Source organism: Pagrus pagrus, assembly GCF_965226575.1.
Source record: "Pagrus pagrus genome assembly, chromosome: 17".
In the NCBI taxonomy this organism is placed as follows: Eukaryota; Metazoa; Chordata; class Actinopteri; order Spariformes; family Sparidae; genus Pagrus; species Pagrus pagrus.
In genome coordinates, this window is record NC_140201.1 from 26,443,971 (window position 1) to 26,468,316 (window position 24,346).

General features: G+C 40.3%; 1 protein-coding gene across 1 annotated transcript in view; it reads left to right on the top strand.

Annotated features, from left to right (window-relative positions):
* Window positions 1-1,432: 1,432 nt before the first annotated feature.
* glcci1a (glucocorticoid induced 1a) overlaps window positions 1,433-24,346 on the top strand; it is a 61,897-nt gene continuing 38,983 nt past the window's right edge. The window contains exon 1 of the mRNA XM_084378774.1: window positions 1,433-2,129. Within this exon, the coding sequence (XP_084234900.1) occupies window positions 1,778-2,129 (352 nt within the window). The 5' untranslated portion in view covers window positions 1,433-1,777. The remainder of the gene's footprint in view (window positions 2,130-24,346) is intronic.

Here is a 24,346-nt window from a genome sequence, read left to right on the forward strand (position 1 = left end):
TAGATGCAACTGAAAATGTTTTAATGAAAATAGCATTTCTGTTCATATTTCTGTTCATGTATGTAGGATTTGACTCTGTTGTTATAATCATTGAATTAAAGCAAAAAGTTAAAAGTCAATCCAAAAATTTAAATACAGTCATCATGTACTCGCCTCCACACTGGTGGAAAGTCGGGTTTGTAAGTTTCGGGTTCGAGTCCACAAAAATGTCTGGAGCTTCATAGCAAAACAACCTTGTAGCATTCTCTGAAACAATTAAAGTAGATAGAACCGGGAAACCCCCCCCCCAAAAAAAAACCCAGAGAATTGCGCATTCTGCGGAAACCAGGGCTACATCCAAATCTCCTCCCTTGCAGACTTGTGGACTGAGCCCTCGCAGACTTCAAGCGCATGTACTGTGACGTGTTTATCGTCAACACGTCAAGTCATATGTCAAGTGACTAATATGAGTCACTGATGGACGGGCCTAAAGACTACATAATAAAATGGGTTAGGGTTAGGGTACTTCTAAATAATTCTGTATCATGATGTGGTTGAATATTATTTACTTCAGTTGTTTAGGAGAACGGTGCAATGCTGTTTGGCTGTGAAGCTCCGTAAATGTTTTGTGGACTTTGAAACTTCTCAGACTTTCCATCAGCATGGGGGTGAGTAGATAATTACTGAATTTTCAGTTTTGGGTCAATTTTTACCTTAAATGTTTGTTAAGCAATATGCATAAGATCCATGACATCAAAGGTAAATTCAGCCCCTCTGATTCTTACTCCAGCTTTGTTAGTGCTCAGCCTGTATTTGTTCATGCTGGTTATTAGTCTGTGAATCGTTATTTTATTTGAGAATTAATGGTACTTGCATTAACCAAGTTACAATCTGTTGCACTCGATCCCCACTTCAGCATTTATTTATCTGTAGCTCTAGATTAGATTATTGTGTACGTCTTTTTTGGAAGTTATTCTTAGGAGATTACATTAAGTCTTTACCAGGGTGATTTTCTTATGTTATTTTGTAAATATTAGCCTTCAAAATAAGATGTTTTGCTTAGAAGAGGAAATACATTTGCATAGATTTTGTACATGATCAAGTATGAATAAAAATGAGAAAAAGGGTCAATCGCTTCTCTGTACATGTAAACAGTTCCCTTTAGATGTGATAATATATAATGTTATGTACTGTTTAAATACAGATCAATCCAAATACACTTAAGGCCTCTATGCAGTGGTCACCAGCCAATAGCAGACCCTTAAAGAACTTCTACTTTACCTAACGCTCATTTATATTGGTTAAAGCCCCATATATCCAATGAACAACACTTTGACATATCCAGGAAGTAATCCAGCACCAATCAGAAAGTAGCCGTAGTGATTTGCTCCCACCCACGGGCCAGCCTCTCCTGTCAGGAGTTGTTACAAGTGATAACTGCTGTCTTGGAAAGTGTGTTTGGAGAGTGAGGAGTTGCGAGAATGACAACAATGACCAGTTTTACCAAGTGACGCGGTAATAACGACTTTTTTGAAGAAAATTAGAAAAGAAGTGTTAGCTTTGTGAGTTAGTTCTCTTCATTAGCATCACTTAAATGCAAAGTCAAGCCTGTTTAGGGCTGCGTGTCGTGAACTAACTTCAGAAACGCCGGTAGCTGGCAACGTTTGTTAACTAGTATGGATAGCGTTTAAGTCGAATGCTGAGGAACAAAACAAGCAAAGTGACCTACTTAACAGTACAGTGTACTTTTAACACTCATATTGTCACAAACAACTTTATCAACTGAACGTGGCTGATTATGTCAGCATCAACAGCAGAGGCCAGCTCATCCCAGCAGCGGGTTAAACACAGCGGCTCCCCAACATCCTCCTGCTCTTCCTGTAGCAACACCACCGCGGTCCGTTTGCAGCCGATCCGCGCCACGGTGCCGTACCAGCTTTTGCTTGCAAATCAGCACAGCCCAACCCGCTCCGTTTCCTCCTCCTTCTCAGCAGCCGGGAGCAACACAGGACCGACGACGTCCCGTTGCTCCAGTCCCGCCAACCCGGGTGGAAGCGGTTCGGATGGTAGGCTGGTCCCCAGGCAGAGACTCTCACCCCCGGACAGCAGGACCTCACCGGAACGCTCTCCCTTCTCGCCTGTTTTGAAAGGTAATTTCGTCTCTTCAGGTGAATTTAAGTTTATCTTCAATGTACCCATCATCGTTCAGATAGCTTGCTGCTAGCGTATGCTAAGTGTCGTATTGAGCGACCGTCACGCCAAACTAGCTTAAACAATCTGATAATTTAATGGTTTCGGTGTTGAATGACCGTGATGCGTGCATTTAAAATGACAATGAAGGATTCTACTCAATAAATACACGCTACTCTTATGTTCGGCGTACGTATCGTCCATCACCCAACATTAAACTTGTAAAAAAAAATCTATAATTTAATAATTTCCACGACCATTCGCATGAGGCGCCACGTTGTTTTGGTGAGCGGAGCTAATGGAAATAATAGGCGAAGCAGCTCAAAATATTACATTTTAATTTAAATGAGCTTAGTTTCGGGAATAACACGGACACCGAATTGTAGAGCTGACTGCCATTATTCAGACAACAGCTTTGAGGTTTTTGTAAAACCTATATACCTCTCCCAATAAGCCAGACCACCTAAAATTGTCAGGTATTCCAATGAAGATTCAATTTAGCGAGCCGTGTTCCTTAACTGCGATTGAACTACACATTTCGGAGCGAGATGCTAGGCTAGTGGGCTAGCTTTCTTATTGGGTCATAATACATTAGGGATCTGATGCGTGACGCTATAAACATCGAGAAGATGCATATAATTGTTTTAATACCTCAATAGGTCCTGCAACCATGGTCGAATTTCTGTCACTTATATCCGTAATATTTTTAGCACACCATAGTTTACGCTCTTTTGGTGTATTATTCCAGTGTGTTACAATGGCGATTTAAACGGAATAATTTGATATTAGCTAGTGCAGCTTTTATTACATTACATTGACATTATCCTCGCTACGATGAGGTAAATATGTCAGGATATGGATGCCTGTGTGGTGATGATGCAGCTACTCTGTCGAAGATAAACAGGGCTCACTGATCTGCATGACAGCGATGATTAGCCAGATTTCAGAATGCACTGAAAGCTTATTATTAATTTGTTTCATCAAGGTTGTTTACCATCATTGAAACGGAAAAAAAAAATGTCGTCAGCTGGTAGGTCTATGGCTCCTATGGCAACACTGGGGCCTAGCAGTCTGTTAGACATAAACAGAGCCCTCTGGGCAAGCAGGCCAGCCTCTGCAACTACATGCATACATGTATAAATACTATTTGGAAAACACGGACAAATGAAAATGTATCTGTCCACAAAGAGGAATACAATGATATACGGAGTTTGTGCAATCTTTACTGTTTGCTCTCATGTATTAGATCTGTTCTGGATTAAGACATTACGTTACATGCACTTGACTTTGCCCCTTAAATATCATTGCTGGAAGTAGTGGTGTGTCCAGGGCATTTTGTCCGGGATGGCATGCATCAAGGCAGTGATGTCTTTGGACCCTTGCCAGCAACCAAATAAACACACACAGCCAACTTTAATTTTGATGACCTTTGCTAAATGATGACGGTGGCTTTGTGAACGAGATGGAAGGCTATGTCGCTGTCAGATAGATAGATCGTGGTCATGTTGCTATGGATATTTTAATCCATCTATCATCTGTTGTTATGCATATTAGTAACTTCAGATATTTTAAAAACATTTCAGTCAATGGAAAATTTAAAGCTGCAATGGACAATATTTTATGTATTTACAATGGATCAAATGACTGTGATGGCTGGTATGACTTCAGTAAAATGGGGGGAAAGTAACAAAATCCCAAATGCATGCAGCTAGGTTTATTTGTCTTCATTATTGGCTGTGAATGCTGGAGGCATATTCACAACATTTGTTCTTCTGCACACAAAATTCTTTATTTTTATTCTTTTATATATTATTATATATTATATCTTCTGGGTCTGATTTTTCGTCAACGTATTCACTCCATTCAAACACCAAAGTATTCGTCTTGATTGAGAATTGACTGCTTCTATTTTTTTCATTGATATCGCTCATAATTTCAGAGATATTGGATGTTTTTCAGCCATTTTTTCCCATTCAAGCAGATGATGGAATGTTCAAAAAATCCCTCATTTTCACACTTTTTCAAGCATTTTCAAAGCTCATCTGATAATTCACGCTTCCAGATACAAACTCCATTCAAACTTTGAAATATTCCACAATTTGTTTACATTCAAGGTTGTATTCATCTTTCAAATCCCATTAAAACTTTTGAAAATATTCAACTTTCTTTGAAGCTTTGTCGTATCGCTATTATAATGGAAGTCAATTAGAAATCCCTTCAAACCTATTCATTTTCCAACTCTTCTCCCCCCACCATACATTCTCATAGAAACTACATTCAAACTGTGAAATGTTCACAATGACTAGGACTTTCTCACATTAATTCAACTTTTTCATAGCTTTCGATCTTTTTGCAACAGTTGCAGTTCAACCATTCATAACTTTTCAGCCACTTTCAGTGGTGCGTATGGGGTGGAATCTGGAATGTTGACAGCCAGAGTGGAGGAGCCTACTGAAAGACTGGGGGGGAGCTCAAAAAATTCTAAAAACTTCGCCTTCAACTCGCCCTCACTTCCAAAATCTTCACTCCAGCAGAAAAATGACATCAGCTTGTAGGAAAACTTGTGCTGGCCGCAACAGTGGTTCTCTGGGGGGCAATCAGACAAAAACTTTTGGACTTATCCATATCATCATTTGAGTGACAGCAGTTACTGTTTTTTAGGGAGAAGCATGATAATGTGAGGTTAGCCTCGGCTAAAATCACTATTAACCCATTTAATCCCATCGGTCACAAAAGTGACCGTAAAAAACATTTCCAGTTTAAAGGTCCTAAAAATGATACTGAATGGAGAATCAACCTATTTCCAGAAAATGCTGATATTAAAAAAACTCCCAAACACATATGTGCAGTTTCATATGTTTAGTGTAAATTGTCACATGATCAGAGCTGATTACTTCCTGGTTGCACCATCCCAGGAAGATGGCTGCATCAAAGCACCAACAAAAGAGGTCAGTAAAGAGGGTTAACATAAAGATAAGACAAATATTTTTGGTACACATCATCTTTAAGGTGTCTAGTATTGACAGGTGTATTTACATTAATTCAACTATGTTCAGTATAGTCACAGAATGAGTAAAGTTGTTGATGGCAACAATAGTGACCGGTGGGATAACACAGTGTAGCTAGCTAACTTTCTACTCTGTTCTTCCTTTTAGCTTAACTTTGAATGAAATTCTCTGTATGTTGGACCTTGTGGACCCTTCAGACAAGGCATGCAACATTGCAGTTGTCCCTCAAAGTGAGAAAGACGCTGTCCTCAGTGACTGTGACAGTGATGGGTCAGACATGGACATTGAGGGTGAGACAGGCCATTTGCCCGCTAGGCTGCTAAATGCAAGTGCTGAACTTATGCAAAGAGATTATGAAACAGATGTTATCAGTGATGATATAACAATAATTCAATATAATAAATATAAATATAATATAATATAAATAACTATATTATAATTATTTAAATAATAAATAAATAAATATATATATATTTATTTAAATAATAAATAAATAAATATAACATAAATATAAATAAATATAATATATAATAAATATAATTCATGAAGTTCCCCCGGGTAACCTCTGAGGTCCTGACTGAGGGAGAGAAGTTGTTGGTCCGTTGGAAAGACAACAACATTGTCACAGTGGGGACAAACATGAAGATAAATACAGTAAGACTGTAGATGGAACAAGCAGCAACGTGCATTTGACACAGTCAAACAACCAAAATGTATCAACCAATACAATGAGCATATGGGTGGTGTTGACCTTCACGATCTACAGGTTTCAAGATACCACATCTCGATCAGGTCCAAAAAATGGTGGTGGCCCATCTTTGCATGGTCCCTCAGCAGTGCACTAACAAACAGCCATCTCTTTTACAGAGATGTCATGGGAGGGACCATTGACCTGCTCACCTTCTCACGTACAGTGGCACAGTCTCTTATGCAAAGGTTTGGCAGAAAACCACTGGGCCACGGAAGGAAGTCTCTACTGGCTGCTTCTGTAGAAAATCAGGGAAGATATGACAAAACTTTTCACTGGCCAATCAACACCATGCACCGATTCCAGAGATGTCGTCATTGTGACAAACACACTACCTATGCATGTGAAAAATGCACAGCACCACTGCACATTGAATGTTTCAAGGCCTACCATGGGCAGAAGAAAAAGAGATCAGGACAGATAAAAAAAAAGGCTAGAAAGAAGGAAAATAGAAAAATAGAAAAGTCTGCAAGAAATAAGAAGTAAAACATAATATAGGATGAAATGTTGACAAAAAAGAGTTTATTGAAAAGGTCAGTTCATATCAGTCAAGCAATGACCATAGTTGTGATGCACATGCACTTAGTTCTGAGGCCTGTACAGTAAGTAAAGTTTTGTTTAGTGCAGGCTTCTACTTGAATGCAAGTTACCTCTATTCTGAGCGGTCCGCTTAGTTTTAAAGTCGCATATGACTACTCCATAGTTTTCAGTGAATGTTGCACTAAAATGTTAAGTATTAAACAAAAGTGCAAGGTCAAATGTTACAACAAAGTTACCATATGAATGTTTTAATAAATGTTAAAATAATAATGTTAATGCTGATGGGTGTCTTTTCGTTTTTGCTTTCATTTGTCGTATTCATGTTTTTCATATGTGAAACAGTCACACTAACATGTGATAAAGAACACTGGCATATGTTAATACATGCTGATACTGGTACTGCCAGTAACAAAGCTCTATATTGCAACCCAGATATAATTAAGCTGAACTATAAGAAATTTAATGACTGGAAACAAGAAAAACATAAAATCAGTATATATATTATCCCACCGGTCACAATTGTGGCCGACCATAAAACATACTTTTTAACCTATTTTTCCATGAAAATTTCCAAAAAATAATGATTGACTATTTCAAAGGGTTACCAATGCCACATGATTTGGATATTTTCATGTCTGGAAAAAATTTGGGATTAAATGGGTTAAATCAACTCTCTCTGTCCGTTACCATGACCAACTTGGTTACCATTTCCGTGGCAACCAATAACAGTTGGGCCAACACAGAGACAGATTTATCAATGAGTCGGTTTAATACTCACAGTGAGACACACACACACACACAGCAAAAAATGTGTGCGTAAGCACACACTCATGTACACAAACATGCACAGTATATTTCCCAACATTTTAACTATATTTAACTATTATCTTTTAATTCATTCAAGCCAGAAACTCAATTTAAATATTTAAATGTTCTCAATCATTGATACATTATGAGATAATGTTTCAGTCCCATTCAGAGTATTTGATTCATTCTCACTAACATCTCTTCGTACTCCATTAGTTGCTTCTTGACACAAATCCAAGATAGCATTGCAGTTTGGCTTATAGCTTATATTTTATTTTTAATCCTTCATTCCTACCCAACTATTAGGAAGCTTCATTCTCTTCAGACGGCACTTCAAATAAATTAAAGCCAACAATTCTGTTGGGTCTTAGCTTTTCAATAAACCCTAAATTATTTCAAATTTTTTATATGTACTTAATAAATACTTTTTCATCATTCAAAGCTTTCACAGGCAGCAATGCGCATTTGGCATCAGCTTCTCAACAGCAAGCATTCACAGCCAAAATTCTTCAGAACTTGCCTTCTCTAGTTATTTATTGTATTTTTAAGTCACAGTTCACCTTCACCTAGTTCCACCTGAGATAGTTCGTACAGCCTGTAGGCAAGGTCAGTTTCTTCATTAAGATGCAAGGCAATTCAAAGTGGTTTACAAGGACATAGAAATTAAAAAGTAAGACATCAGACAAGGCAAGTCATTTGATTGAAAGAAATTGCAGTTTAATGACAATAAATAACAAAAGCAAGCAAAACGATCTCACATAAGTGATATTTTAATGCAGGGCACAAATGTAAACATGATGTAAATGCTTATGTCTTCACTAATGTCTTTGGCCTTGTCTGCTTTCACATCTAGATGCTGCTAGGGTTGGGCAGTAATACGGTAATAAGGTATACCACGGGGTCTTAAAAATAGCAACGGTATCAGTTTCAATAACGTCATAAAAAAAAAAACGATGTACTTATATAGGAGATAAGGATTAAATATTATATATAATGTATTTAGTGGCAGTATTTCAGGTTCCGAGCTAACGAGAAGGGAGAGGCAGTAAATACTGACGAGGCAATTTGTAAATTGTGCAATAAGGACGCATCTCCCAAACAACAACGCACCTCCTTTTCACACAGAGTCGCCGCATTATCGCTGCAGCGGCGGTTCTCCAATTCTCCGCCGTTGGTTGTTCACAGAGTCGAGCAGCTCCGGAGTAAAAGATGAACCAGAGTATAATTCACACAGCAAGCCGGCGCTGCGGCTCCAAAAGAGGCGTGACAGTACACGATTGGTGATCATGTGTGTTTTTTTCAACGTGTTTCCCCGGTGTCCACCTGTTAATCTAAACATGTACGTTTATAATCATATGGATGCTGTTATAATGTGTTGTGATGAGATCCTGACCCACCAAACATCCTGGAAAATGACAAAGTTACGTTCTTCTCTAAATTACATAATTACATAATTGCCATCAGTCAACAGGACGCGGTCTGACTCTGTCACTCGGGGAGAGAGGCTGTTTTTCTGGGGGAAAGTTCACTGAAAAATCATCGCGACAAACAGTTGGTGAGTTAAAGTCTTTGCCGGGGACAGACGCTGTTTTTCGGGCAGAAATGTGACGAAGAGTCGGTCGGACCGACAGGCTGACAGACACTTCTCCACGTATAACTGCAGTATTTTTTTCCCTCATATAAGTTGCCAAAGACACAACCAGTTACTACATTACTGTTGTTTGGTCCTGTAACGTTGCTTTGTGGGACATTTCTCTATATTTTGTTGAGTGAAGGACCTGTACAGTTATCACACAGTGAACACCATCAGACCGACACACCCTCGCTCTGCGCCGCCGGCTTATCCGTTCACACTGGTTCGGTTCGCCACTACTGCGCACCATCGTAGTGGGTTTTCAGCACCGTAGGTAAAGTTGTCAGTCCACAACGCGCCCTGTTAAAGCCGGAAAAAGTGCTGCTCTTTGTTGTTATTAAAAGTTGTTTGGGCTGTGATTTAATTTAAATGATTTGTGTGCGCGAAAACTGTTCTGGATGTTTATGTTAATTTAATTCTGTTTGACTGTTGTATTTGCACTTTTTTATAAGCTGCCATTTGTTGCTAATATAAGTAATTAATATTGGGCATGTTATGTTGTTATTGTTTCAGTATTAGTGTTTGGTATTCAGTTTCTGAACGGTGTAGGCACAAGCCAACAGTTTGGTGACGCCGTCTGAGCCTTACGTCATACTTTTTAATTAGTCACGGTAATACCGTATACCCTGGTAAAATAGGGAGGAGGTTTGACGGTATCAAAATTTGGATACCGCCCAACTCTAGAGGCTGCTTTAATATGGAGCCAACAGTGACAGTGATTTTTTTGCATCGAAAATAAAATTTGTCATTGAAAACAAAAGGTAAGGCAAGTTTATCTGTATAGCACAATTTAGCCACAAGTCAACTCAAAGTGCTTTACAGGGGCATACAGTTATATTAAAGGACATTTAAAATACATTAAAAACAAGTAGAAGACATCACAAAACATTAAAACAATAGGAAAATAAGCTAAAAAAGAATAGAATTTAAAAAAGACAAGACTAAAGAATAACAGTCACAGTGCAGTTCAAAGCCTTAAAATTGCTTCAGTGAAAGGCAGTGGCAAACAGAAAGGTCTTCAGTCTTGATTTAAAAGAGGTGAGAGTTGGAGCAGACCTGCAGTTTTCTGGGAGTTTCTTCCAGATATGTTGTGCATAATAACTGAACGCTGCTTCTCCATGTTTAGTTGTGACTCTAGGGACTGAAAGCAGACCTGTACCTGACGACCTCAGAGGTCTGGATGGTTCATAACAGAAATGTATTTTGGCCCTAAACCATTCAGTGATAAATTCAGTATAAACCAACAGCAGGATTTTGAAATCAAATCTTTGACAGACAGGAAGCCGGTGTGTTCTTCCGGGCGGGCAACCCCCCCCCCCCCCCAAGAACATTTTGTAAAATTACAAATGTGCCTGCAACTGGGCAGAAACAAAGTTCATAATTTGTGTTAATTTTCAGCTTTATTTTCTTTGATATTTATCATAAGCCTCAGAAAAAATAAATGAAGTGGCACAATGCGGAAACTTAGTTTTTGAATCTAATTTTTAAGTATTAAAATAAACTAGACAGATGTAATGGCACAGGGTACATTCTGATGCCGAGCATTTGATTTTTCTTGGCTTTTGAAAAAACAGCTCCAAGGCTCGCTGATAATTTAGTTGTGATATGGGGGGCCCGTTGATACTGATGCGCAGACAAGTCGCCAAATGGTCCCCTTGCAGCTTATTCCACAGATCCGTCTTCACCTACAATTAAGGCAGATACCAATAGTAAATTTCGGAAAATGTGAGAATGATCATTACTGTCAACAGTGTTTTTCTGGAAAATTACTTAGCATTAAGCTCTGTTACACAGACTCCCAATCAAACCAGAGAATGTCCTTTACGTATCAGTAAAAGAGGTCCAACCCACATTCTGATCACTTCAGAATCAAAACATGTATGCAAATATTTTTAACTGCAACTGGTGTGGCTGGAGCTGTAGGTATAGAAATATAACAATTTTCTTAATGAATTAAATAACAATGAATCTGACTGAAATTACCCTCTTCATAGTGCTGAAGTCCCTTTCACAGTTCACCGTTAACACAGGTATCCCCAGAGCAATTGCTGCCAGCTGACTCAGGCCTGGGTATAGCTGTCCCCACTCATCAATTTGTGACGCCAGCCTCTGCATGCACTGCTGCTGATCCATGTCCTGGAAGAAAATTACATAAACATGGACTAAGCTTCATAACTTAAAATATCTGTCTGAAAGGTCACTAAGTTATGTACATACTTGGAAAGATCCACATACAATGTGCTGTTATATGAAGCCCATTCCTGCAGCACCTGGTTGACTGGTTGGAACTTCTCAGCGAGAGCTCTTAGGTTCGAGAGATTTTCAGCCTCATCTCCAATGGCTGCCTGTGGTCCAAAAACTTTGAAGGCTCCCAATAAGCTTAGGTTGTAGAATCGCCGTTCCAAGCTATCTATTAGGGCCTCTATATATGGTTCCATTACCTAAAGATGGCAAACAAAAGTAATCTCATTAGATTGTCTTAAAGATGCAGTCGATCATGGCTTTGACTCAATGCAATGCTACACGCCTCCCCACTGACTGTTCCTGTGCTCTCATCTCCCTTCTCTGAAATATTTACAACACACTACTTGTTGCTTATTGGCTGCAATAGTGTTTTGCTGGCAGGTATGGCCATTCGTGTTCAATTGCCATATAGAGACCATATACGGAGAGAGCATATCCTAAGATATTCCTCAAATCTGTCCGGAAATAAAATGATTGGAATCACTTCCTATTTGTACAGTAATTTGCAGACATTTAAACACTTACCTGGCTCCTAAATCTGGACCAGAGTTGCTGTCTGCAGGACGTTTCTTGGTGGTCCCTCCCTCTTCGGCCCCTCTCCTCCTCATCAACTATCCAAAAGGCAGACAGTCCTGCTGGATCATCCATTTCTTGGTTCAGTCGGGACAGGAATGAACCGGGAGGCTGATTGTCTCCAGCATCTTTGATCCTCCTTAGAGCAGCCACCGTGACAGGGACCTGATAAAAGGAGGAGGGTTAAATACATGTGGTAAAATCTGCAGATAATAAGAGCTACTAAAATGTTCTGTTGCAATAAGTTCTTACCTGGTATTTCACTGCCAGGAAGTTCACTTTTTCCTTCTGGAAGATTTTGGACAGGCACGTTAGGTGTGGCAGCACATCTGCTTGCAGGTGAACTGCTGCCACAAACCTGTATGTGGCCAGATAGGAATAGAGCCCCTTGGCTGTTGGGCATCTGTTTACTTCTGACTCATTAGCCAAGGCCGCTAGGACTGCTGGGAGGTTACGCTGAATATTTTTAATTTCTAAATCTTGTGACAGCCAGCGTGTGTCCTTCACCTCCTATACAGCGGTTACAAGTATAAAGATTAAAGTAAAAGTTTAAGGCCAAGTCATAAATTTTGCTTACTACAATTTCATTTAGCAGGCGCTCCTATCCACATTTATCCAACCTTCATTTGATGAAGTATTTGTTGTTTCTCTTTTAATATGACTTACCTTGACTTTCAAATGGTCAATCCCCAAGGTCTGCTCTGCCATCTTCAGAGAAGCTATCCTGTTGGCGCTCTTCCTGAAATAAATGTGGAGCTGCTGCAGGTGGTCCCTAAATGTGCCCATGTAGGGGACAGATTTTGTTGCATCCTGGCATGACAGGGCAAGACGGTGGGCAGCACAGGCAACCAACATAAGCCAGGGGAGGGCATCCTGAAGTTGCTTGGAAACACCATTCAATCTCCCTGCACAAAGCCAAAAACACCACCATTAGCTATACATTTATAATATGTTTAAGATCAAATTAAACCAACCTTTCCAATTCTGTGCATACCAGTCATAACCACAGCTCCATCTGTTCCCAACCCGTATAATTCTGGGGTGGGAATTCCTTTTTTTGGAAGCACTTCCTGGATGGCTGCAACTATGGTGGCGGCTTTGCCATCTGGGACAGTGACCAGGTCCAGGAACTGGCTATAAACTTGCCCCTCTATGTCTGTGTATCTGATGAAGAGATAAGAGATAAAATCTTAATAAGACAAACATAAAATTGTAGCCTTGCATAACATTTCACTAATAATACAACAATGTTTTCCCTTTTTTAAATTATACTTGTCTCACATGGAGATCGAGCTGTCGACAGACAGAAACATCTGTGCTCTCGACAATTTCCAATCCTTTGGCGAGAGAGCCACGGATATTGGAAAGTATCGGTTCCTCCACGACAGTACCGATTATCTCCAACATCTCATCTATAATACGCTGTGATGTGTAGTTGGTGTTGTTTCCAATCTGAAAGAAGTCAAATGGAATATTACAAAATGTTTGCAGTGTGTTAAATGACAAGAACATTATATAGGGCAAAATGTGTGTTTTACCCTCAGCTTTTGGAAATAATCACATCCCAGTAACTCTGCAAGCTCCAGCAGAGTTTGATGAGGTGATACAGGCACTTAAAGCCACCTATCACAGCCTCATGCTCAAGTACCACAACAGGTTTAAAGGCAACCAGAACAGATTTTTTTCCTATGGAAAGTTTGACGTATCTGCATCATGCAATCAACTGTGAAATAAAAGAACAACTATAGAAAATGGCAACAGAACATTTTTAAATATTGACAAAACATTAGCACTTACATTTCACAGTGTGCTCATAAACTGCTGTATGCAGGTTTTATGTTCTGTCACAATTTTTAAAATGAGTGAACGGAAAATGTTAATTTAAGAAGGGTAGGCAAAATAAGCTGATGCTTCAGCCTACACCTTTTCGGTCAAAGTGCACTGTATTGCTTGTTGTGTTTTTGTTCTGATTTGTTTTGTTTTGTTTTTGTTTTGTTACGTTTTGTTTTGTATTTATACTTTCATATTTGTCTATTGTATTAGTTTTTTTTACAAGACCGAAATAAACACACTAAACAAAAAAAAACTAAGTTACCTCCAAAAGTTTTGATGCCGTGGGGGATAATACAGTCTGCAGAAAGAACCGCATCGCAACAACGATTCTTTTTTGTGTCAGTCAATGATTCTAGATCTTTGGTTTCAGTAGAGTAGCGTTTTGCCTAGGAGTGTGGACAGCAGGTCTGAGGGGGCTTCAGACGGCTCTGTCAAGTTTGCCTAGCTAGCTGCTAGCAACTTTTAATGCAAGCTAGCAACTGGTCTAATGAATGCAACGTTAATCCAACAAGCGCAGTAATTCACTCACAACATGGGGTAAACATACAGTAAAATCAGAGACAGTTTATAAAGGATCTAAAGGATATTTGGTACTTGTTTTTATTATAGCCTAACTTTACAAATGTTTTTGTCCGCATCACGTCTGGCTTCGATGAGTCGCCTGTTGCAGCCTTGGAATAGGATGACGAGGATTTCAGTCAACTTAAAGGGTGACTTGTAGAAATTATACAAATAGCAGTAGTGACAATAATAATCGATTTCAAGATAACTTAGGATGTAGTGCTTTCACTGTGTGCAACTTAAATTCTCAAAAAGGAAATACTGGCATTGGAACATTTGTATTTGGAAAAGTTGTATTGGCACTGAATGAAATATTTAGCACTGAAAAAAATTACATTGAAAAGTAAAACACAGACATTAGAAATTATTTCATTTCATTTTTATACCTTTTTGGATTTTGATGTGTTTTTAAATGACAATCTTTCAATTTTTTTCTTCATGTATTCAATGTCACTAGTTTTCAGTGTCAACTTTCTGTCACTGCTTTGACGTGGAGAGGAGGGGTTTGAGGGGACAATGAAGGAGAATGCGATTTGCATATCTGCATACTATTGAGGTTAATTCTCCCCACTGAGTTTTGCAGTTACGGAGTCGACACAGTTCTGACATGAGCACACACCTAGCCCACAGCTCCCTCAATTTTACCTTAAATTTCCAAACAGGTATGTTAAGCCTGTTTCTCTCTGCTGTTGTTCTTTCACATAGGGCTGGGCTGGATTAAACCTAATTTTTAATAGAACCAGACCAGAATAACGTCAGACGTAATCTAATGTCTGCAATCACAGCTAATGTTAGCTAATGTCAGCTAACATAGCTAATGTCAGGGTCTATGTGATCAACAACGGCAGAAAGAAACAGACTTGCCCCTCATTCACGTCTTTGTTACCTGCTGTGTGCGCCGCTGTTTTGACTTCATATCTCACTAGGAGTTAAGAAGTGGAGCCTTATGCCTGCCTGATGTTGTTGACTTGCGCAGATTGTGTTTATTTCATAATTTCTCCTTGATTTTTGTGCTTGTACTGTGGTTGAATAGGCTACGTAGAAAAAATGTTTTGTTATTTGTCTGTTTTGAGTGGGTCTATTATTAATATTTGCAACTTTGTTGTGCTTTGGATCCCGAGTCAGCACACTCTTCTTTTTTCATTTAAAACAATTGACTAGGTGCACTTTGCCGTTGGCTCGATCTGCTCGGTGCTAATTGACGCGGCTGACGCGGTTGTTGTACAAACAACAACTTTATATTCAAACATTTATTTGCTAATCTACAGGCAACGACATGACAACAACAAACAGAAACAGAACTATGGTGACATGACACCGGATGTAAATAGAGCTGTATTCAGCAGCACTATAGAAACATGAATAGAGGAACCTTGAAACAGACTGTGCTTGTATCGTTCAAAGCTGAGAGTATTGAGAGTAACCGGAAGGAAACCAGGAGATCTGAGTTTAAACTTAGTGTTTTCCTATCCTAGCCTACACTTATTGAACCTGAAAACCAGGGGTATTAAATGAAGAGGTCCAGTTAGAGAGAGGACATTTGCCATACAGTAGCCTATATTGAAGTAGCTTAATATCTGTGTCAACATCTGTATTACAATTCTACATTATTTTCTAGATTTTGTATATATTTCAGCAATATTGTCAGTTTTTTCACATTGAACTGGAGGGACTGTAAATAATAGGGGTGTCACGATTCTCCAAATCCTCAATTCGATTCAATTTTCGATTCTAAGGTCACGGTTCGATTCGATTCTCGATTTTTACATTTTTTTTTTTTTAAAGCACAGGTTGCTATGTCATTTTTAGACTAGACTTTTATGCAATATAATATCTGACCCTCGTTAGCAATGTACCACACTACATTGTCAAATTTAAAACATTTATTAACAACATAATGTAACAATAACTTATATCTTCAGTCAATTGGGAACTTAAACAAAATAACCTGCCATCTAGTTTCTCTTTTGTAACTGCAGTCTTCTTCACAGAAGATGACATTCAAGTTCACAACGAAACAAACAAAAAAATAAAACAGCCATGTCCATAGTCTTCTCTGAACAATGAAGTGTCTTAACAAACTATTTCCCAACAGTTGGACACAAGGTGCGTAAGGTGTGAGTGGGCGAGCGAGAGTGAGAGAGTGTGCCTACGTGCGGACAGTGAATGAATGGGAGAGGAAGGAGAAGCGAAAGGAGTAGCAGCAGCAGCGACAGCAGCAATAAAGTGTTCAATATAGGCTGCAGTTTGGCTGAATAAAGGCGACGGCTCCTCAGATACAGCAAAGCTCCCTGTTATTATTTCCCGACCAGCTTAACACGTGAAAGGGGGTTCACCCCGAAGGTAAACAGAAACTACGGCTCTGGAGGAAATCATCTCCCCTGTGCTTCCCGACCACGGTCCAGGAGCCGAACAGGAATGGTGTAACACCATGCTATCGTTTGACTGGCTGTAGCTAATAGCTGCTGACTTAGCTAGTAGCTAAGTTAGAGGAGGTTGACTCGCAGCAGTTCAACACGTGTGTGCTTTTTTTTTATGTGTACTGCCATGTTCGTAGTGTTTCCCGTGGCCGGGTATGGTACACGCACATAGCATATCTTACACACTGTGGTCTTCTTCTCGACAACGCGAACGCCGAACATTGTCGAGAAGAAGACGGGGGGGGGGGATTGTCAATCCTCTCTTTGACTTTGATGCTCGAGACCATGACGTAATTTCGTTCGTGACACCCCCAGTAAATAAGTACTTAATAATAAATAATAATAAAATGTTCTTTTCTCATTGCAAGTAAAATAAGGGTTGCATTTTTAAAATAAACATACATAAATACATAACAGAGAGCTTTTGCAAAACATGCCTCTAAAGTGCTTAATTTGAGAAAAAATAAAGTTTACCTTGAATTTCCCCCCTTTTTTCTTTTTTGTAAACTCCATTTCACATCTAACATTCTCAACCAACTGTATAAAAACAATCTCAACATCTCTAAACAACTGAACAGTTTCCCTCTTATGCCTCACACCCCCACTTTCTCTTGTTCAATGAGAGATGTGGGCTTCAGCTTTTCCTGCCAGGATTTTAAATCCGGGCTGTCATGGTGTCAGGGCCATCCTCATACACATACAGGTGCTCAATGTGAGCCTGGAATGATATTTTGTTTAAATAATGTTCACAGTGGAGAAAGCTGCCTTTATTTTTTGTGCCCTTAAATCGGATTTGAGTGGGTATGTTTGCGAGTCCATTCCCTATTAAAAGCTCTGTTTTTGTTGTCCACTTTTCTCTTTTTAGAGCACGACATGTAAAATACCTACTCTCTGACTCTCTACTCACTGACCGCCGACAGATGTCTGTGTATTTTTTCCCTCACTCGAGTCGCCGTGCTTGTTGGAATGCGCTGATTTGATTGGCTACGTTGCATCATGTGAGATCATTTACAGTGCATGCAATTGGTCTGTGGGTTCCAAGGGGCAGCTAAACCAGTACTGTAAAGGCTGGAAAAGTGCCACCTGTTAGAATTGGAAACGCTCCATTAAAATGTAATCATTCTTAAGGATTAATTAGTTATAGGCCCGGGTCCGGATAGGACAGCATCTGAGTCAGAACCCGGACCGTGGTCCACCAACTTTCCACCTCTGCGGTAAACCATCAACCATATTATTCAACCCTTGGAAAATGTGTTTAACCTGACAAGACTGCAGGGGGAGGAGGAGATGTTGTGTCTGAGGAGGATGAAGAGGCATAAGCGTTGCGTCCTGCATATCTCTCTCTCTCTCTCTCTCTCTCTCTCAGTTTCATGCACCCTTTGGGAAGGTGTGGGTGATCTTCAGTTACTTCAGTCCTAACTTTTTTGGGTCAGGACTAGGACTTGACCTAATCGATTACGTAAATATGTCGATTTACGTAACGTGCATCGATGCAGGGGATGTAAGATGGCTGCGCCTACTTAGAGCATGGACTCTACCCTTCACTCCACCAAAGATCAAGCTGAAGCAATTAAAACTCACCCACGATCATCTTAAGTGTGGGGGTATTAATAAGCAGAGACCGAACAATGTGGTGCTCTGCAAGCTCTGCCAATTACAAATGGCTTATTGCAGCCGTACTACTGGAGCACTTGAAGCGGAAGCATCTCGGGCGGCCATTTCGCAAGACGGCACCGTAAGTCATGTTTACTTTTTGTCCCTACTCAAACATATTATAAATTAGGATTATAAACATGAGGAATGTGTTGCTGTTGGTAGTAATTGATTTTCTGATGTTAAATGTTTGCATCACTGCTGCTGTTGCACCGCGTATCATCTTGCGTTGTTATTCGGCCGTTTTACATTTGCTCTTTACTCTATTCTCTATCAGCTATGTTTAAGAAATTAGATGGTTCAAGCTGACATTGCAGACTATTATATATTATATATATTGTTACAGTCTGTGAGTGTTGTTACGATCAGTAAATCCTTTGTTATTTTCCTTACTCCACACTGATGGAAAAATATGACTCCAGTGATTAAATAAATCTTTGTCACGACCACTTTAATTTTTAAGTAAAGTATTTAAGTAAAAATACTGATTCTCCAGTTCAGGGAAAGTCTTGCTATTACAAACAGTAAATTATCTCATCTATATATGTATTATTAATATAACACAGTTATCAGATATAGAAATTATACACATTTTTGAAATATGCCACTTATCTTTATTTCCATATCCTTTGTGTCTGTTTTTCAGGACCAGACAAAGCACTGTGGATGACTTTTTCAACAGAAGAAGCCCAACTGTATGCCCCAGATGTCTGCTGAGCTTTGAACAGCATCTTAGAGATGATTATCAAAGACATGAGACCCCTTGCTAATATTGAGGGTCATGGCTTTCGTGAGATGATCAACACATTTCATTCAGAATACACACTTCCCTCCGGGCGCCACTTTACAGATCTGAAGGTGAAGAAATGCGAGGCTACTGTTGAGAAAGTGAAAGCAGAAATTAAAATTGCTGCATTAAAAATCACACTCACTACTGATGCTTGGACAATTATTGCCACTGAGGCATATTTGGGAGTCACATGCAACTTTGTGAATCAGGATTGGAACCTCGCTTCATACACACTGACCACACACCAGAGAACATTGCTGGCTGGGTGGAAAATGCTGTGGCTCGAGCTCTGAGGATCTTGGAAGAGAGGCATGCTGCTTCACGTCAATGTGCTGGCCATACACTTAAGTTAGTGGTCAACCATGCCCTGAAGACGGATCCCCAGATAAGCAAGGCACTTGGGGCTGCAAGGTGACTTGTTGAACATTTCAGAAAGAGTGAGCTGGCCAGCAGCAAGCTCAAAAACAAACAAAAGCAGTGGGGCACACAGCTCAGCATAAGTTGAAACAATACATACCTGTAAGATGGATCAGCTCCTATTACATAGTGAGTCGCCTCTTGGAGCAGTGGTGGCTGGTGCCCGCAACACTTTCGGACCCAGAGGGCACACAGAAAGGAAAGCATTGCCTTGACCTGAAAGGTGACCAGTGGACACTACTGTAGGAACTGGAGCAAGTTCTCAAGCCCTTTGAGCAAGGCACTGTCTTCCTGAGTGGTGAAGCTTATTTAACAATCTCTGCTCTACCTCCACTGGTAAAAAGCCTCCTTTGAGTCTGCTTCTGTCAAGTCTTTTCAAACAGCTGCAGCACAGGAGATAGCTTCACGGTGGGACCGCAAGACCTTATTCAGAGATTACGGTAAAAATGTGTCTGTGATTGCTTCTGCCCTTGACCCTAGGTTTTGCAAGCTGAAGTCCTAAAGGTGCAAGTAAAACTTCAGACCCTTGCACTTGAGGCCAGAAGTGAGAAGGAACAGCTTCAACAGGCAAGTGTCGAGCAGGATGGCCCAGCCAGTGACAAGACATGAGTGTCAAAGCGGAGGCTGATGCTGGATGAATTGCTGGGCTCTGACTCAGAGGAGCACAGCAACACTGAGGAAGACACTAACCTAAAAGAAGAATGTGTGAGGAATGAGGTACTGATGTATTTGGGTGAACAATGTATTGCAAGAGATAAGGGCCCACTCCAGTGGTGGAAGGACAATGCAGCAAGGTTCCTCACCTTGGCTATTCTGGCAAAATCATACCTGTCTATCCCTGCCACAACTACTCCATCTGAACACCTCTTTTCAGCTGCTGGAAACATTGTGACAAAAAAAGAGCAAGCCTGACCTCAGACCACGTAGACATGCTCACCTTCTGCCACAGCAATGCCTACCTATTACCAATATTCCGCCTTGCCGTCTGTGGCAGAGGCAGAATGGGGTGACAGTTTTGTTCCACCTCTGATCCGCTACAGAGGCGAGACGGTATCTGTGTGAATGGAAATGCTGGCAGAGTGGAATGAGTAGCCCCATTCACACTGCCGTTTGCATGCGGGGATCCTGCGCCAATTCTCCACATCTGCCTCTGTGTGAAAGTCTCAGATGTGGCGAGTGGTGAAATTTCGCTGCGCCTCCGGAGGTAGTATCAGAGGTGCAGTATTGGCGGACCGAACCAGTGTGAATGGATAAGCCGGAGGCGCGGAGTGGGGGTGTGTCGATCTGATAGTCTGATAACTAAACATGTCCTTCACTCAACAAAATATAGAGAAATGTCCCACAAAGCAACGTTACATGACCAAACAACAGTAACGTAGAGGAGAAGTGTCTGTCAGCCAGTCGGTCCGACTGACTCTTCGTCACATTTCTTCCCGAAAAACAGCGTCTGTCCCCGGCAAAAAACTTTAACTCACCAAGTGTGATTGTAAGAGTCAGACAGCGTCCTGTTTACTGATGGCGACAATGAAATTATGTAATTTAGTCCAGAAAACGTAGCTTTGTCATTTTCCAGGATGTATGGTGGGTCAGGATCTCAATCACAACACATTATAACAGCATCCATATGATTATAAACAGTCAGCGGGTAAATGTTTAGATTAACTGGAGGAAACCAGGGGAAACATGTTGGGAAAAAAACACAGACGTCATCATCATGACGTGTACCGTCACGCCTCTTTTGGAGACGCAGCGCCGGCTTTCTGTGTGAATTACACACTGGTGCGTCTTTTACGCCAGAGCTGCTTGGCTCTGTGTGAACAACCAACGGCGGAGAATTGGCGAACCGCTGCTGTGGCGATAATGTGGCAACTTTGTGTGCTGGTGTGTCGGTCTGATGGCCTTCAGTCTGACAACTAAACAGATCCTTCAATCATCAAATAAAAGAGAAATGTCCCACACATCAACCCACAAGGCAAAGATACAAGACCAAACAACAGTAATGTGGTAGCAGGAAGTGTCTTCAGCATCTCATATGAGGAGAAAAAAATACTGTATTTATACATGGAAAAGTCTTCGTCACATTTCTGGCCGAAAAATGGTCCGTCACCGGTAGCAAGAGCCAGGCGGCTCCAGCAGTTGACTGGCAGTGACAATGTGATGTGATTCAGAGCAAAAAACTTAACCTTACTGTGTCTTTGCCACCTTCTAATATTGTGTTGTTGCAGTTGCTGTCTCTGGCAACTTGTATAGAAAGACAGAGACTTCAGTGAACTTTCCCCCTGAAAAAATCAGTATCCCTCCTCGCAAGTGAAAGCCAGACAGTGTTCGCTATTTACTGATGGTGATTTTCTTCAGTTGACCTGTTACCCTGATTCTGAAACACGCAACAGGAATGTAGTGCAAGAATCACTGTCTTTCCACTGACAGTTGTCTTCAATCTCTTTTGAGGAGGACACTGATACATTTGAAATCACATAAAAAAGACATTCCTTGTAACAAAGTTCGAACAGATCCAGCCTCATAATCAGCATTCTTAGATGCTTTTTTTAGTATCAAAAGTAATCCAGTGGATGATGTCCGTACATGCACAGTTACAGTGCAAACATGAACTGCTAGCAGCTTACTCAGCATGACTTCACAATTCAGATTTGTCAAAATGCTAACACACTGTAAATAGGCTTCAAAAACACAGGTGTAAATGGTGTTAATTTAAATTTTCTGACACTTGAGGAGGTTAATCTTTAGAACTTTTGAATACAATAATTAATTTTCATCGTATTTGTTGGACAGTGCAGGGTAAAGCTGGCTGGTGTTGCACAAGTGATCTAATACTAAAGCCCGACATTTGCAAAACTTGACAGCAGATAATGAGTCAAAGTTGGGGACTACACATGCTTTCATGGCTATAGAGCTTTCAAGATTTTTGCTCCCCAGTGACCTCCACTGGAAACTTGTGGATGGTTTACTTGAGTAAATAAAATCCATAAAAAAGACATTCCTTGTAACAAAGTTCGAACAGATCCAGCCTCATAATCAGCATTCTTAGATGCTTTTTTTAGTAAGCATCTAAGAATGCTGATTATTTTTTGCATTTTTGACACAAAAGTGTCTGCCTCTGCAAGCTAATCTGTGATTTATTTAACATAAATTGATTTAGTATAGAAATGTCACCGTTTTAAATGCCGGTATGATTGGACTTTATCTTGGCTAATGCAAATGAGTTCCACTGTCATGAGATTGTAATACAAGCCCTATAAGAACTACAACAACATTATCTGTTGGGAGGTGGCCAAAATAGTAAAAAGATGAATTATTTGTGCATTGTGTAGATGCTCTATGTGCATGCTTTCAGTCAGCCTACCTTACGCCAGACCATTCACTACTGTTCATTATGTAGGAGTTATTAGTAGTTAAAACAAGAGAAGAGACGGTGTAATATTTTTTGACAAAGTGACAAGATCTGACCGTACATTTTAAGATGCAGAACCTGTGAAATTGCCCTTTTAAGTAAAGCCTTTTGAATAATGTATGAGCCCCTGGTGGGAGTGTTTCTCTGCGGTTTATGATGGTCATATGACTCAAAGTCATGCTGGATGACCTTGTTATCCCACACAGGTTTCACCATCAACCAAATGTAAGAATCAAATATTCTCTGGTTGTGTCTGTGTTTTGTGGCGGCTGGTTTGTATTACAAACGGCACATTCAGTGTTTTCCCCAGGATTGAGTTGTAGTAGCGGAGGTGTCACGTGCAGATTTTTTATTTTTTATTTTTGTACATTCGCAAAGCACACTGTCTGGGAGGTTTCTATGTGTCTGCCGGCAGCACAAGGTGTAAGTTATGTAAGTAAATAAAGTACATATGAGATGTGAGCTAGTCTTTTAGACTTCAGCCATGCAAAGGCAGGCAAATAATTTTTTTCCCAGGAATGGGGTTGTGTCCCCACCTGCCCCCCTGAGATTTTCGCCTATGTGACTTGACAAGCAAGCTGTTGTTGTTTTATGTTTATGTGTCACAGTTTATGTGTGACTCCATCACCCACTAGTCGACCGTTTACATCCACTGGGTGTGGCTAGCGACTAACTTAAAGGCATTTTTCCAGTAATTAATTCTTAACTCTCCTTTTCTCCAAAATTAACTGGCATCACCACAGTGTTGTATTATCACAAAATGATGCTGAAGCAACAACCTGATGAAAGGTCTAAGTACCGAAACGTTGTTGTCAATAAACTTAATTGCAAGTGAAGTGGACAGTGTGCGGGAGTCTTTTTCCTGATTTATAAAAGCAATTAAAGGGGAAAATAATTAAGGGGATGAATAGTTTTTATAGGCACTGTTTATGCTTAAAGGATAACTACCGTTTTTTGCAACCTGGACCTTATTTCTAGCAAAATATATGATAATTTACTCACCCAGATAACTTTGGTGTCATTTGAAGTTGTTCGGACGAAATTAGATCCAGTGTAGCGCCGGTATATCCATATAATGCGAGTGACGGGGCACCGAAACACAGCCTCTATATAACGCATTATCTGCCACGAAACGAGTTCATTCCACCAATATTTTGTCATGGTACGCTAGTGCTATTCCCCTCTGAGTCCGGGCTCGTCTGTTATCAACATCCGGGGTCAAACTAGCAGTAGCAGCTACAGGTAAACAAGCCGGCTGTCGCGGGTGCACGTGCAGCTCAGAGACGACATCCTCCAGGTCAGAGGTAGTAGATCAACCTACAGACCCCGAATGTTGACAACAGACGAGCCCGGACTCAGAGGGGAATAGCACTAGCGTATCGTAACAAAATATTGGTGAAATGAACTAGTTTCGTGGCAGATAATGCTCATAGAGGCTGTGCTTCGGTGCCCGGATCACTCGCATTATATGGATATACGCGGCGCTCCGCTGGATCTAATTTCGTCCGAACGACGCCAAATGACACCAAAGTTATCTGGGT